The following is a 15,809-nucleotide window of genomic DNA, read 5'->3' as shown; positions in this document are numbered from 1 at the left end:
AGAGTGTCCCCCGTCCTCTCCGGCATGTCCAGGAACAGTCCAAAGCCGCCGGGAAGAAGTGGCTTAAGACTGATGGGGTATGATACTATCTGGTAAGCAACTTATAGTTGCATTCCAGAATGCGTGTGCACACGGAAGATTTAAGGGCAAGCTGGATGATTTGACTATCTTGATCAGGGGTGAATGTCCATCCCAAGTCTCTTTTCCCATTTAGTGAGGTAGGGCAACCTGAAGTCTTCGGGTGGGGATAAACAATAGGGAATACATCGTGGAGAGGGTGCAGGGAAGAGTACTGCTCTCCATGCAATGAGACTCAAATGGAGATGAAGAACACCTGTACACTGCAGTGAACGGAGAAAGTGGTGAAGTTGAAGCACCTTCCAAAAATTTAAGGCGAATCGTCCATCCGGTTGCATCAAGGACGAGATTGAGGGCCAGCTGTCTGACGTGAGGAAATGTGACACTTGGAAGAGGCCAGCATCAAGCAGGTTTTGGAATGGGCCTCCACTAAGTCCTGAGGGAAAGTTGGGATTGCCTAAGACAGGGCACAAAGGCGACTTGATGGTGGAAATCACCGGATTTAGCATTTTTCAGTTGAATGGGTGAAGGCTGAATTATTCACCTTAGGTCCACGGTGAGGAAATTTATAACAGACCGCTCACAACAAACTGCACAGAATTCAGAGTAAAACATAATGGTGTTTATGGTGTAGATACAGTAGACGCCACCATAACAACATGTACCTTCTTACAAGCAAGCATTTTTGACAGGATAATGTGTCCATTTATAAAAAACCCACAGATGCAATACAAACACTTGAACACACACTTACGGATCATAAGCAGCCAACAGAAAATTTAACAACAGGCTGATTGACTGTTCCACGCTGATTTGGTGAGTGGTCGGCATTCTCTTATTGAGTTGGTAAAATATCGTTGATAACACAGCTTCCAACCGTGCCACATTCAGCTCCACGTTGGGGTCAAGGTTGTTTAACGAGTTTTCCCGAAGGGCTTCTATAACGTTCCATATATCTACTAGGTGCACTGTGTGGAAACAGACACAGCAAGTTAGACAAGCAATAGTCCTTACATTCAACACTATAAGCTTTTGATTGGCTGCCATTATTTCTTGCCATTGTTATTACGCTCAGAAAAGGGCAAACAATCTTACAATGCTAGCAATTACCACGACAGTAATATATTACTGCATGTAATTTCTACTCCAGAAGCCCGCACAGCTTGCTCTATAGAATTTACAGCATAAAATGTCTCATTACGTGGAAACTTCCCATTCTAGTAATAGCAGTTACCAGACTCCTGCAATTGTGCTAAGTCAGTAAGAGATTTGCACTTATGAGACCAGAACAGAATAAGGGCCAAATGACAGACAAATTCTAACCTCAATGAGAGCACTTAAAGTTTTATGAACAGCTCTGTCTAGTTGAAGAAAAATTGAAATGTTCTTTGTACTGACACTGATGTGAAAGTGGAACTATGGGCAAAATAATACATATGTGATTCAGTCTGTACCTACCATTAGAGTGTAAAGCACAAAAGTTGGGAACAGGATCTTTATTGCAGAAGAGACATGCTATATCTTTTCTGCAATACCACAAACTTACCTGCCTATTCACAGCCTTTAGAATGTACTATACTGTACGAATGTACTGTAAAGTGTTACTAAACCCCAGACCTTACATTCACTATATCTGGTCTCTTACAGTACACAGAACATGGAAATGCATTTGGTTTGGTAAATATAAACTGCTAAATACCTTCTCTCATCAGCAGTATATAGCAGTAACTGTTAAAGCTTGTAGGAGGAACTATCATTCTGCTCTGACTGTCCTATCAGGCTGCATGACTCATGACCCTCTGTCTGGACAGTGCTGATTGGCCCTGTGTTGATCACATGTACCCTACCAAGAAAAAAAAACAACAACTCTCTAGCAATACACACCAAACTGCGCATGTGCAGAGTGCCCCCAAGGCTCTGTTCTATCAGGAAGTGGATTGAGGACTAGGGAAAAAGGGGAGGATCAAAGAAGACAGGAGTAAACAGTCTTTTTACACAATATGCAGGATTAACCCCTTAGGTTCCACAGTGAGTATAACAAGCATGCTTTACTGCATACACAGACTGATTTTACTGTTGTGGGTTTAGTAACACTTTAAAAGGTACATTCTTGGCATGGTGTGCCTTGGTGCCGGGATGACTAACCTCCTGTGCTAGCGCATGTTTGAACGCCTGCAATGGTCACTTTTGCTGGATAGCTTGGTATACATGTAAATGTGGAGAAAGTATAAATAATAGAATGTGAAATAAAATAAAGAATTCATATACTGAATACTCTCATTACAGGCAATTACCACATACAGTTATGAGAAAATCATATTTTTTTTTATATATATATTAGATAGATCGATCTCTCTCTCTCTCTATATATATATATATATATATATATATATATATATATATATATATATATATATATATATATATATATATATATATATATATATATATATATATATATGTAGCTTGCTTTCTGCTTCTACTTCTTATCAAAGCTCGATTTGACCCGTAGGAGTCTTCATTTGAGGTGAGAGGCTGGGGAAACGAGTGGCGCACTTCGGATGGTGATAGCTACTGGATGAAGTGGACACCGATCGATTATATTGCTCATGCACTTTTCCTATGTATGAACTGCTATATGGAGATTTGCTCCCTTCTCATTAAAGTGGACATTGCACCTTATTTTACATGCACTTTATGAGTTAATTGGACGTCATTAGAGCTTTATCTCATCTGTGTAATCCATTTGCACTTTATGAACGAGTTATACACTTTATGAGATTATTGGATTTTATTAGAGTTATTGTTACACTCTGTGGAATTGATTTGCACTTTATGAACTTTTGTTGCACTTTATATTATTAGCACATATGCTATAATGAAGATCTGTTACACTTGGTGCTTTCACACTTGTTGTTGCAGCACATTCCTGTCAGTGGCCGACAGTTAGTGTGTTGTTATTAATTATCATTCATCTATATTTTGTTTATTTTAGTTAGCGCCACATCCCTTCTTATTTAAATCTATAATATGAAATCATTTTGATGCCCTGTGAATGAATTTCACCATCTCAGAAATGATCTTTTGAAAGTATACGGCTCAGATCACAATAGTTGACTGTATTAGCCATTCTATAAAATGGTCTGTTTTTTTTTTTCTCAGTTGGGTTAGTTTCACTCTTATTAAAGCAGAACTATAGGCAAAACTTTTTTTTTTTCATTATGGATAGAGTAAGGGAAGATCATAACTCCTGTCAGTTTATTTTTAGCTATCTGTGTCCCATTGGGGAGATTTCCCTTCACTTCCTGTCCCATAGCCAAAACAGGACGTGAGGGGAAATTACTGCAAATTAAGGGAATGCCTAGAGGACCCCCAAGTCACCAGAACTAGTGTCTCCATTGGAAGATTTCAACTCTAACTTTTCTGGAGACAACCCAAAATTTGTGATTTTCTTTTTCTTTCACCTTCAGCCTGGGTTCACACTCGTGCAATCTCAGAGATCGCATGTGATTGGCACCCGCACTGCAGGTGCCAATCACATGCGATCTCTGAGCAATGTGAGTTCAGCCATAAAGTTGTATGGCTGAACTCGCATTGGATTCGCACAGAAAATAGTGCAGGGACTTGTTTTTCCCTGCACTAGAATCTGATCACATGGGTGTTGTCAACTATGCAATCCGAATCCTGTGCGAGTTCACACTGCGATCTGTGAACTAAACTGGGAATGTCATTAACAGCAGTTGGCAGAAGGCAGAGTGAACTGCCTACGGGAGAGGAACGATGCGGGAACCGGCGCTGGAATCGTGCTAGCTCCCGCATCGCACTAGTGTGAACCCAGGGTCAATAATAATGGTAAACAGAACAAAAAGAGGGTGAATCTCCCCAACGGGGGCACAGACAGCAATAAAAACTGACAGGTGTTCTAATCCATCTTCACTCTATCCAAAACGAAAATAAATAAAAGTTTTGCTTTTAGTTGCACTTTAAACTTTGCACAAGCATCTGGAGCGCTCTGTGACCACTGTGTCTTTCGAACATACAGTAGCTGATCACAGATCGCAGTAAAGGGCCAATCACAGCAGCCCTTTATCATGTGATCAGCTTTGTCTGTTCACAGCTGGTCACATGTAAACAGACTTGCTGGTTTTCGGTAGTTCTTTCCTACCACGCTGTGTCTGTGTGAGACAGAAGGAGAGCCGTTAACCGGCAAGACTGTCAGTACATTTACACTGATAATCAGGGTACTTATCAGTGCCGCCTCATCAGTGTGCATCAGTGCCGCCTCATCAGTGCCCATCAGTGCCGCCTCATCAGTGCCCATCAGTGCAGCCTCATCAGTGCCCATCAGTGCAGCCTCATCAGTGCCCATCAGTGCAGCCTCATCAGTGCCCATCAGTGCAGCCTCATCAGTGCCCATCAGTGCAGCCTCATCAGTGCCCATCAGTGCAGCCTCATCAGTGCCCATCAGTGCAGCCTCCTCAGTGCCCATCAGTGCAGCCTCCTCAGTGCCCATTAGTGCAGCCTCATCAGTGCCCATCAGTACAGCCTCATCAGTGCACATCAGTACAGCCTCATCAGCATACATCAGTGAAGAAGAAAAATTACTCATTTGCAATATTTTATAACAAACTAAGAAAAACATTTTATTTCAAAATGTGCAGTCTTTTTTTCATCTGCTTAGCAAAAAATTAAAAAAACCCCAGCGGTGATTAAATACCACCAAAAGAAAGCTCTATTTGTGTGAAAAAAATTATACAAATTTAATATGGGTACATTTTTGCATGACTGCTCAATTGTCAAAGTGTGACAGCACTGAAAGATGAAAATTGGCCTGGGGAGGAAGGGGGTGAAAGTGTTCAGTACTGAAGAGGTTAAGGCTGCCATGACAGAAATGTAGTGACTGCCATTGCTGTCAATGTTGTTTTACCTGACATTTACCATTACCCTCTTCACAGGTTGACAATGCTGCTGTTCAAGAGAGGCTATGCTGCTCCTCTGCAAATAGTGGAGGAGTGAATGTAGCCACCCTAGGACAGGAAGTGTGTTGCTGGCAGGTGGAGCAGGTAAAAAGACAGGAAATGCAAAGCATTAAAAAATAAAGCCGCCACATCTAAGGCTAGTTTCACACTATTGCAATTTCTTTGTGGTCACGTTCGCATGGGCTACTGTACCTGTGGAGATGCAGGGAAATAGTGCTTTGTGTTTCCCAGCATGGAAAAATGCACTTCGGGTCTCCAATCCGTGGGGATGCCCTGTGCGCCTGCTAACAGCAGGGCATTTGTGCTGCGGATGCAGGAAAGCTAGCGATTTACACGCAGTCCTGCACCTGTTTAAGTGTGAATCTAACCTAAAAATTAGCAAGCTATAATACAGCCTCTCTCAACCTTTCAACACAGAGGAACCCTTGAAATAACTTTCTGGTCTTAGGGAACGCCTGCTGAAAATGACTATATCTACAACTCATGATATGTTAGTGTGATGGTCAATAGGAAAAATGTCCCTTACACTTGTGGTCATTGGGAAGAATTACCCCTTTAAAGATAGTGAAAAAGATCAACGGTGTCAGTGAGAACATACCTGAGAGGCAGAAATTGCTCATTGCTCAAGGAACCCCTAGCAACCTCTGGAAGAACCCTAGAGTTCCTGGCTGCCTCCGTTTCCACGGAGCCCACCTCGGTCCGCCGGCTCAGCAGGAGATCAGTCCGTTGATCTCCGCTGAGCCGGCAGATGATAGGTCCCTCTCTACTCACTGAGCGGGGAGGGGCTTGTCAGGCGTCGCTGCTGCCTATGGAGGGATCGGATGAAAACAGACAGCGTGTCCGTTTTCATCAGATCTCACCTGATCCGATCCGCCAGCGACGGACCTGGACATAGGGCCATCCATCTGCTTTCAGCCGACTGTGTTGGATGTCAGCGGACATGTCTCTGCTGACATCCGTCGCTCCATAGGCTAACGCCCCTTAAATGCCTCCTAGAGACTCAAATGTAGGATCCAAGGGAATTAAGTGAACTATAAAGATACAAATATTACTTAAAAGACACATTAGCAGTTTAGACATGCTTCCAAAGACATGTAAATTGTTAAAATGATACACTGAGTGTGTTCTAAGTTACAGATGTGATTCTAGATGGACTTTCAACTTACTGTATGCAATATCAGTTTTAAATAAATTAGCTGTCAAACCAGCAAAAACATTAGGAATTGTATAGTATTTTTTCTCAAGTAGAGAAAAAAAATATTGCAAGGATTCTAACGGACTAATCTGCAGAGTTCTGCAAAGTTCTGTTCTTATTAAAAATAACATTTTATCGACATTTCAAACACAAATCTCTATGGGAGATAAAGCGAAGAGCCAATATTTTGGTACAAGATAACACTGAAGAACCTTGTTAAAACTGTATATTTCCTAATTGAGTCCAGTGTAGTATGCAGAAAACAAGAAGGGATTTATATTGTTTCCTTTTAATGCTCATTCTCTGAGCTTGCAGTGCAGACAATGTCAAATGTTGTAGCAATTAAAACACAGAATGGCATAGTATATCAAGCTTTATCCTGGTTATGGAAAGAAGTGGTTTCTTATCAAAGCAAAAATTGCTTTAGGCCTTATGCATATGACCATACAGAAGATGTACAATGCGCAGAGCCTATGCAATGACTCCCGCTTCGTACAGCTGCTCATTGAGATGCATTAGAAGAGGTGGCGGTATGTAGAAGTGCAGCAGGGTTGTGTAAAGCATCTGTATGTGCACCGACTTGTAAGCTCTGAATGCACACTACCTTGGTTCAAGGTATAAATCAGTGCGCAAGTCACAACTTCCTGGCACTGTACAGCATATAACAACCTCTTCAAAAGCACTTCAATGGACTGCTATATATCAGGCTGCAGGTCTCCGGAGTGTAATCATGCAGGCTCTGTGTACTCTATGGCCCCTGTACAGCCATGTGTTTGAAGCCTTAAATTTCTATTTGGACAGCAGCAAATGTAGGACTCTGAAACTTAGAAGCACTGAGCACTGAAAATGTAAATAAATAAACCTAATAATTTATTTATTATTGAAGGTTTAATTTTAGTTTTATTTTATTATTTATCTATTTTTATTTTATGCATTTGTATTTTTTAGTAGCAATTCTTCTTTAACATCATTTTTGCGAGTGTGCCATTTTAAACTTTTCCTCCAGCCTTGATGAAGGGAGATTGTATGGACCCTGAAGCGCGTTGGATGCCCTTTGTCCCTCTTGTTGTAACCAGTTGAACAATAAAGACGTTGGGCTCCTAGGCATTTTTTATTTGGTGGTCTAGTTGGCCTATTACACTTAAGGCCTTATGCACACTGGATGTTCCAAAAACGCCAGTAGCATTGTCGCTTTAAAAACGTGAGTTTTGCCGCTTATTGCTTTTTAGTGTTATGCCTTGTTAGCGTTTTTAGCAAGAAAACACCTCTCTGCTATTTTTTTTTTTTTAACTCCCAATTTCCCACAATGCTTGAGTCTCAAAATCAATCATAAATGCCGGATAGCGAAGTTTTACTGCATGTTTCAGCATTATGCTGTGTACACACGAGCGGAATGTCCGACAGAAAAAGTCCAACGGGAGCTTTTCATCGTATTCCGATCGTGTGTAGGCCCCATCGGACTTTTTACGTCGAAAATTCTGATGGACCTAGAAATAGAACATGTTCTAAATTTTTCCGACGGAACCAATTCCTATCAGGAAAACCGCTTGTCTGTATGCTGTTCCGACGTACCAAAAATGACGCATACTCTGAAGCAAGTACGAGACAGAAGCTATTGGCTACTGGCTATTGAACTTCCGTTTTCTAGTCCCGTCCTACGTGTTGTAAGTCCCGCGTTCTGGACGGTCGGAATTTGGTGCGACCGTGTGTATGCAAGACAGCTCAGAGTTTATTCTGACGGGAAAACTGGTCGTGTGTACAGGGCATTAGAGTATTTGTACAGCTGAAAAAAGCCTCTTCGAATGCAGTAGTTCTGGGGGGTTTTTCCCAGCCTGAAAACGCCCCTGCCAAAAAAACGCATAGGATCACATGCTGGGGAGTTTATTAGCTGCAGAAAAAAATGCCTGATGCCAAAAACAGCAGCTGTAAAAATGTCCAGTGTGCAGGAGGCCTAAAAATGTATTTATATCACAGTGTGATTTCAAGTATGTTCTTTACAGACGGTGGACTTCTACTTTAATAAATAGCTTCTGAAAGTCATAAGAACGTAAAAGATTTTTGCACAGACAAATAAGATAGATATAGTTCTTCTAAGTCCGGCATTCACTTTACCTACATCAAACTAAAGAACGAACAATAACGAGACGAGGTGAATACCTTTTCTGCCAATGGGATAGTTTTATTGGATGCTGTGTTCTACAGACAATGTGCACACTTCTCATTTTATAGTAGCAGCTGCATTCTATAGAATAAAGGGGTCATGGGCTAATTATCCAATTTGACAAAATGCATTGTAGGAAGCTCATTACAGATAGAAAAAAAAATATATTTCCATTCTGTTAGTCCCTGTGTGGGCAACACATTACATTTCAGCACAGACACTTGGACCAGCATCAGCTGGAGATCACAACTGAAGCCCAAGATAACAGCTGCCATAGTCTTAATTAATTACCCCCTATGTGTGTCTCTTCAGCCCCTCCCCCTCTCAAAATAATGTTGTATGACCATAGTAGTCTACATTTGCAGGCTGTTATTATTATTATTATTGATATTAGTGCTACTATTAATAATAAACTGCAAATGAGAATATGTTCGTTTGAATGAAAACCAACCTAAGAACATGTATTAACCACTTCAGCCCCAGAAGAATTTACCCCTTTCCTGACCAGAGCACTTTTTGCGATTCGCCACTGCGTCGCTTTAACTGACAATCGCGCGGTCGTGCAACGTGGCTCCCAAACAAAATTGACTTCCTTTTTTCCTCACAAATAGCACTTTCTTTTGGTGGTATTTGATCATCTCTGCGGTTTTTATTTTTTGCGCTATAAACAAAAAAAATAGCGACAATTTTGAAAAAAAAAAACACATTATTTTTTAATTTTTCTTATAATAAATATCCCCAAAAAATATTTTAAAAAACATTTTTTTCCTCAGTTTAGGCCGATATGTATTCTTCTACGTATTTTTGGTTAAAAAAAAAAAATTGTAACAATCGTATATTGATTGGTTTGTGCAAAAGTTATAGCGTCTACAAAATAGGGGATAGTTTTATGGCATTTTTATTGATTTTTTTTTTTTTACTAGTAATGGCGGCGATCAGCGATTTTTATTGTGACTGCAACATTATGGTGGACACATCGGACATTGCTGACACATTTTTGGGACCATTGTCATTTATACAGCAATCAGTGCTATACAAATGCACCGATTCCTGTGTAAATGACACTGGCAGTGAAGGGGTTAACCACTAGGGGGCAGTGTAAGGGTTATGTCCTGGGGAGTGTCTTTAACTGTGGGGGGGCACGGCTACCCGATCACAGGGAGCAGAGATCAGTCACACTGTCACTAGGCAGAATGGGGAGATGCTTGTTTACATTAGCATCTCCCCGTTCTTCCTCTCCGTGAGGCGATCGCGGGTATCCCCGCGGCGATCTAGTCCGCGGGACCCACGACCCGACTCACGGAGCTCCCGGCTGGCGGGGCGCATGCATTGGCATGCCGGCAAATTTAAAGGGACGTACAGGTACGCCCATTTGCCCAGCCGTGCCATTCTGCCGACGTACATCGGCGTGCGCCGGTCGGGAACCTGTTAAACTTTTTTTTTTTCAATGCAGCCCTAGAACTGGCAACTGTTAATGATAAGCTGCCAACTATAAAATAAATAGGCAATGCTTGTACCCAGCCAGTATGAGACCAGCACAATAAATGCCCCTCCAGTGCTCTTTAATGTGGATGAAGGGGTGAGGTTTGGGTCAGGCAGGACTGTCGAGCCCAGCCTGGCACAGACTCAACCCACCCCAATTTTTTTCATGGAGGCTGCTGTCCACCCTGCTTAGTACAAAATGATGTAAGGATTGTGTTTGCTTTGTACAGTTTGGCCAGGTAGAGCAAAAATATTTGCCAACTAGGATGTTCAGTTTATATTACCGTTTGCCAGTATATTATAATCAAGCTGTCTATTACGGGGCTTCGATTTGTGTGGAGGGTAATGTGTTAATATTTTAGAATACAGGATATCTGGATGGATATTAAAAGACTAAGTCCACCTTGTGCAGAAAGAAAAAAAAAAAACAATGTGCATTATTTATTATTACAGGAACTGGGTTATTGAATCGTGGGTGCAATGCAGACTATTTCTCCAGCCGTTGGTTGGTACTGAGGCTGGAGGAAGTATCAATGCTCTACCAGTGTGGTGTGAGTTCTTCTGCTCCGCTGGGAGCTGGATCTTGTAGTTTTTTTATTCACAGATTCCTGTAAAAGAATAGGAATGTCCCATTGAGAACGCAGCAATCAAAGACAGCTGATCAATCAGTTCTGGGGTCCACTCTGAGCACAGAACAGTGACTGCTCTACTCCTGCAGTGCTTACTGGAGTGCAGGACTGTGGAGGGGGCAGAAGCAGCTGGCTCAAGCTCTCAGTGGCACAATGAGAGGCAGCCAGCTGCTGGTCAGGCATTTGGACAGATATTGCCATTATTGTCAAGATCCCTGCAGAGCCTGGGCCTATGACATCTGTCGACAGACAGCTTCAACTCGCTGTTGGCTGAATCTGAGTCAGTCACAGGCGTGCTTTGGCCATACTTCTCCTTTAATTAGAACTCTGGGCAAACAGAATGAGGGGCATCATACCACATCCTGGAACAGACGTACGCTGCCACATCCAAAAAAGTACAACAAAGAAAACAACAAAAAAGTCAAATAACCTTTGAACAACAAAGATACTTTAACCACCACCCATCTGCGCTATAGCCGAAATACTGCTACAGCGTGGACCTAATTTGCCAGGAGGAAGTCTATGGATGCGCGCCCCCTGCAGGGCGCTCACAGTGCGCTCTGTGATCAGTGAGTCTATGAGACTCGGCTGATCACAGGTCGGAGTAAGGGGTCGATCCCGGGGGAGTATACTATCCCCTAGTCTCTTTTCATCTACTGGCCACAATCAAACATGGCTGCATGTTCAGGGTTCATTTATTTGCGGCTCCAATACCTGTCGTTTTTGCAAGAAACATAATAGCGAACATAAAACTATTGCGTCTTGTGCAACAGGCAGGAATTTTTCTATCCGGAGCTACCTTAATTGTGGTTCCTCTAATGTTTTCTATGTCATAGAATGCACTTTGTGTAAACTTCAATATGTGGGCTGTACTACATGTCCGCTATGAACCAGAATCAGTAAGCATTATCATGGGGCTTCCTATGCCAGTGATAAAGGCTTGTCAAATGTTTCAAAGCACTTTAAACACACTCATGCAGGCAATGTTGACTACTTTAAATTCCGTGGCTTGGAAAAAGTTAGAAATTCACCTAGAGGGGGTGATATCCACCAGAACCTCCTTGAAAGGGATGGTGGATTTTCAACCTCCCATATGAGAATTCCCTCAGGTATGAAGCACAAATATGATGTTGATCTTTTTCTTAAATAGTATTTACTTTTAAGTTTCTATTGGGTCTGCAAATGTATATCTGGATGCATTATAACTTGGTTTTACATGATTTATATATATTTGTATTGATTTATATTGTGATGCTCTTATCTTTCTAAATGTGCTCATTCTTCTCCCCGTTACTAGTTTTGCTTGATATATGATGTTTTTCCTTTCTTTTCTTTGTTTTAAGGTGGTGTATCATCTCATTAGACAGGCGATCTGGTGGAATATTTTCCAATCAACAGGTTGATTTCAGTGGTTGATTGTTTGATTGCCTGCCTGGTGGATGGAGTCCCCCATCTCTATATATTTTAGATTTTCATTTTAATGTCTGAGCTGTGATCAAGGCGCTTGTGCTGAAATGTTAGCCCCTTGTACCTTTTTATGTGTACCTAATAAACCATTTACTAAGATATTTGGAGTGTCAGCTTCTTCTATTGGAACATCCAGAGGGGAGACAAAGGCTGGGCAAACAGTTAAACACACACATAACTTACATATCTGAGGGCTCTTTTACCGGCCAAAGATTTGTATTTCTGTCTATTTACGAGTGGAATAGAGTACTCTTCAATGGACATGTAATTGTATGATCCCATGTAGCATGCGCAGGAGTGCTGTCATCCTGCACAGGCCAATCAAGATGGCTGAAGACATTCACCTGGGTAGAAGATGCTGGTGCCATTAAGACACCTTGTAAGCGTTGGACCATTGGGACAATGGTAAATATTGTTCCCTTTAGTTTCACTTTAAAGCCCATATGCAGCTAATGCTTTTTAAGCAGTTATAGCAGCAGATTTCATTTTCTTTCGAAAAAAAGGTTTAAACCATATGAATAAAAGTTGTCCATTGTAAGTGTTGTATGCTTTCTTCCAACTGTAACTGTCACTTTTGAAGGACAGCTTGGTCTGTTACAACAAGTGAAAAATAAATCTGCTGGCAAGATCAACAGTGGAACAAGTAGAACTAAACCTAGAATACAAAAAAAACTGCAAGGAGGCATCTGTGTAACGTAGAAGAGACATGCTAAGTCTCTTCTTCAATAAAACACACGTACCTGTCTGCTTGCAGCCATCTTTTGAACGTACACCGAGTGTGCATTCCCCACACATTGCTTCTGTGCCTTATTAACTGACTCTCATATGCTTGCGCGGGATCACCTCCTCCCCCACATCCTCAGACAATCAAGAGGCTAAAAACCCAGCGCCTGTTTTAGCCGGGGAATAAGCTGAGAGTGCCCTGTGAGAGATGTAACCATCTAATGCTGAATAGCGGTAGTAGCAAGCATCTTGTGGAGTATATTTTTTTAATAAAACTGTTATTGACAGACTGCATCATATATGTATTTTTTTTGTTCTCGTTTGTTTGCAACAGTACTGGGAAGATTAGCTAGAATGTGAAATGTACTGTGGCAGTCATATACTGTATATAAACCTTCCTTGCTGCCGGTATTGCATACAGATGAAGGTGCTTACTATGATGTGAAAACACATAAATTGAACATGCAGTTATCCAGAGGAACTTATCACTTTTCACCTTTCATAGGCAAGCATAATATTAAATGAGGACCGCTCATTGGTTGTAGTAGGTTAGTACAATTAGCTCTTTGAAGTATCAATTGGTTTCAAACTCTTATACAACAAATGGAAAATAAAAACTTATCTCTGCTCACATAAACAAATCAGGTTTATATTTCATTTCCCAGAAAAATAAAAGCTGGTAGGTACAGGCAAACATTCCCCACCTCAGATACACATAAGTAACTTTGAAATAATAGAGTAACTTTGGAGAAGGCAAGAAGATAGAAAATTAGAAAATAGAATGACCGCCATGACTATCATGCATTACAATCTAATTTCAGAAAAGGCAAGTTGAACGTGTTCTACATAACCTACTGAAATGGAGAGAGGTATAGATTTCAGCAGTTGCTTTTTGTATGAGCTTGTTATACAAGACCATCATGTAGAACACGCTAATTGAAGAAAATGCGAGTAAATGTGTAATGTATAACCTTCTGGAACAGAGAGGGTTTTAGATTTCAGCAGTTGCTCACAATCTTTAGCTCATATAAATAAGTCTAAGGAATGTGAATGATTTTACGATTCATTATATCAAATTCAGATTATCATACACCTGCAGTAAAGGTTCCTGTAAATCACACACAATGAAAGGTGTTAGCTCATGAAACATAAGGTCACAGAGCAGCGGTTTATACGGTGCATGGTTAGCATAATAATCACATCTGATCATCCCACTCTGTGCACCGTACCTCTGAAGAAGAACACTCAGGAGACTAATGAAGGGCACTGTGTGATGTAATGACACTAACTGGAAGCATCAGTGATTCATCAAGGCTGCCTCACACTGCTCTATCTGGATGAAGAGTGCAAATTAATGCGTTACAGCGGTGCTGAAAATCTTAATACCTCCTGCAGGGTCTAAATCAATCATTTAACTGCAAATATTCTTTTACATAAGATACACTATACTAACAAGCTAATAGACCTACAATAAAAAATAAAGGACTGCTGCATTTTCTTGTTCAGCCACTAGATGTCTCCATGCATGCTTTTGTGAAATAGAAAATACTATTTCATCTTTTCAGAAAGTACTGTATAGCCAGTCAGATGATTATGAGGTGAGATAAAAGCAACTACCATCATAAATTCAAAAAATAAGTGTATTCCTTATTTTGATATTACAAGCAGAGCCATGGAAAAATTCCTGTTCTGTTGGCCCAGGAGGAAAAAAAAAAAATATTTGCATGGCTCTGCCAAAATTTATTTTTTCAGAACGTGTGGAATAGAAAGGTTGATGGGTTTCTTGTTGAACTTTCTGTACATCTATATACGGTGCCTTGAAAAAGTATTCACACCCCCTGAAATTTGTCATGTTACAACCATAAACATAAATGTATTTTATTGGAATTTTATGTGATAGACCATCACAAAGTGGCACATAATTGTGAAGTGGAAGGAAAATGATAAATGGTTTTCAATTTTTTTTACAAATAAATATGTGAAAAGTGTGGCGTGCATTTGTATTCAGCCCACCTAGTCAATACTTTGTAGAATCACCTTTCACTACAATTACAGCTGCAAGTCTTTTTGGGGATGTCTCTACCAGTTTTGCACATCTAGAAAGTGATATTTTTGCCCATTCTTCTTTGCAAAATAGCTCAAGCTCTGTCAGATTGGATTGAGAGCATCTGCGAACAGCAATTTTCGAGTCTTCCGCAGATTCTCAATTCGATTTATGTCTGGACTGGGCCATTCCAACACATGAATATGCTTTGATCTAAACCATTCCATTGTAGCTCTGGTTGTATGTTTAGGGTCATTGTCCTGCTGGAAGGTGAACCTCTGCCCCAGTCTCAAGTCTTTTGCAGCATACACACGGTTGGACTTTTCGTCTACAAAAGGCCGATGGACAAAATACGGCTGACAATCCGATCGTGTGTGGGCTTCCCCGGACTTTCAGCAAACTTTTCCAGCCACAAATCTGATGGACTTTAGATTTGGAACATGCTTCAAATCTTTACATCGTAATTCCGCCAGACCCAGAAATCCGCTCGTCTGTATGCTAGTCCGACGGACAAAAACCCACGCTAGGGCAGCTATTGGCTACTGGCTATCAACTTCCTTATTTTAGTCCGATGTATGTCATCACGTACGAATCCGTCGGACTTGTGTGATCGTATGTAGGCAAGTCCGTTCGTTAGACGGACAGGCTGTCGGACTTTTGTAGACGAAAAGTCTGACCGTGTGTACGCGGCATAACAGGTTTTCTTCTAAGATTGCCCTGTATTTGGCTCCATACATTTTCCCTGTCCCTGCTAAAGAAAAACATCCCCACAACATGATGCTGCCACCACCATGTTTCACAATGGGGATGCTGTTTGTTCAGGGTGATGAGTAGTGTTAGTTTTCGCCACACATAGCATTTTGCTTTTAGGCCAAAAAGTAAAATTTTGGTCTCATCTGACCAGAGCACCTTCTTCCACATGTCTGCTGTGTCCCCCACATGGCTTCTCGCAAACTGAAAACTGGACTTTTTATGGCTTTCTTTCAACAATGGCTTTCTTCTTGCCACTCTTCCATAAAGGCCAGATTTGTGGAGTGCATGACTAATAATT

General features: G+C 41.1%; 1 protein-coding gene across 17 annotated transcripts in view; it reads right to left on the bottom strand.

Annotated features, from left to right (window-relative positions):
• Positions 1-15,809, bottom strand: part of DTNA (dystrobrevin alpha) — a 393,012-nt gene that overhangs the window by 132,716 nt on the left and 244,487 nt on the right. For all 17 annotated transcript variants that reach the window (XR_012244518.1, XM_073631546.1, XM_073631548.1 and 14 more), the window contains exon 4: positions 833-1,046. Coding sequence is in view for 16 of the 17 variants with exons in the window: in XM_073631546.1 (XP_073487647.1) it covers positions 833-1,046 (214 nt within the window). In the remaining variant the exon portion in view is untranslated. The remainder of the gene's footprint in view (positions 1-832; positions 1,047-15,809) is intronic.

Source organism: Aquarana catesbeiana, linkage group LG05, assembly GCF_042186555.1.
Source record: "Aquarana catesbeiana isolate 2022-GZ linkage group LG05, ASM4218655v1, whole genome shotgun sequence".
Lineage (NCBI taxonomy): Eukaryota > Metazoa > Chordata > Amphibia > Anura > Ranidae > Aquarana > Aquarana catesbeiana.
Note: the sequence above shows the minus strand (reverse complement) of the source record. Positions and strands in the feature narration are given on the sequence as shown.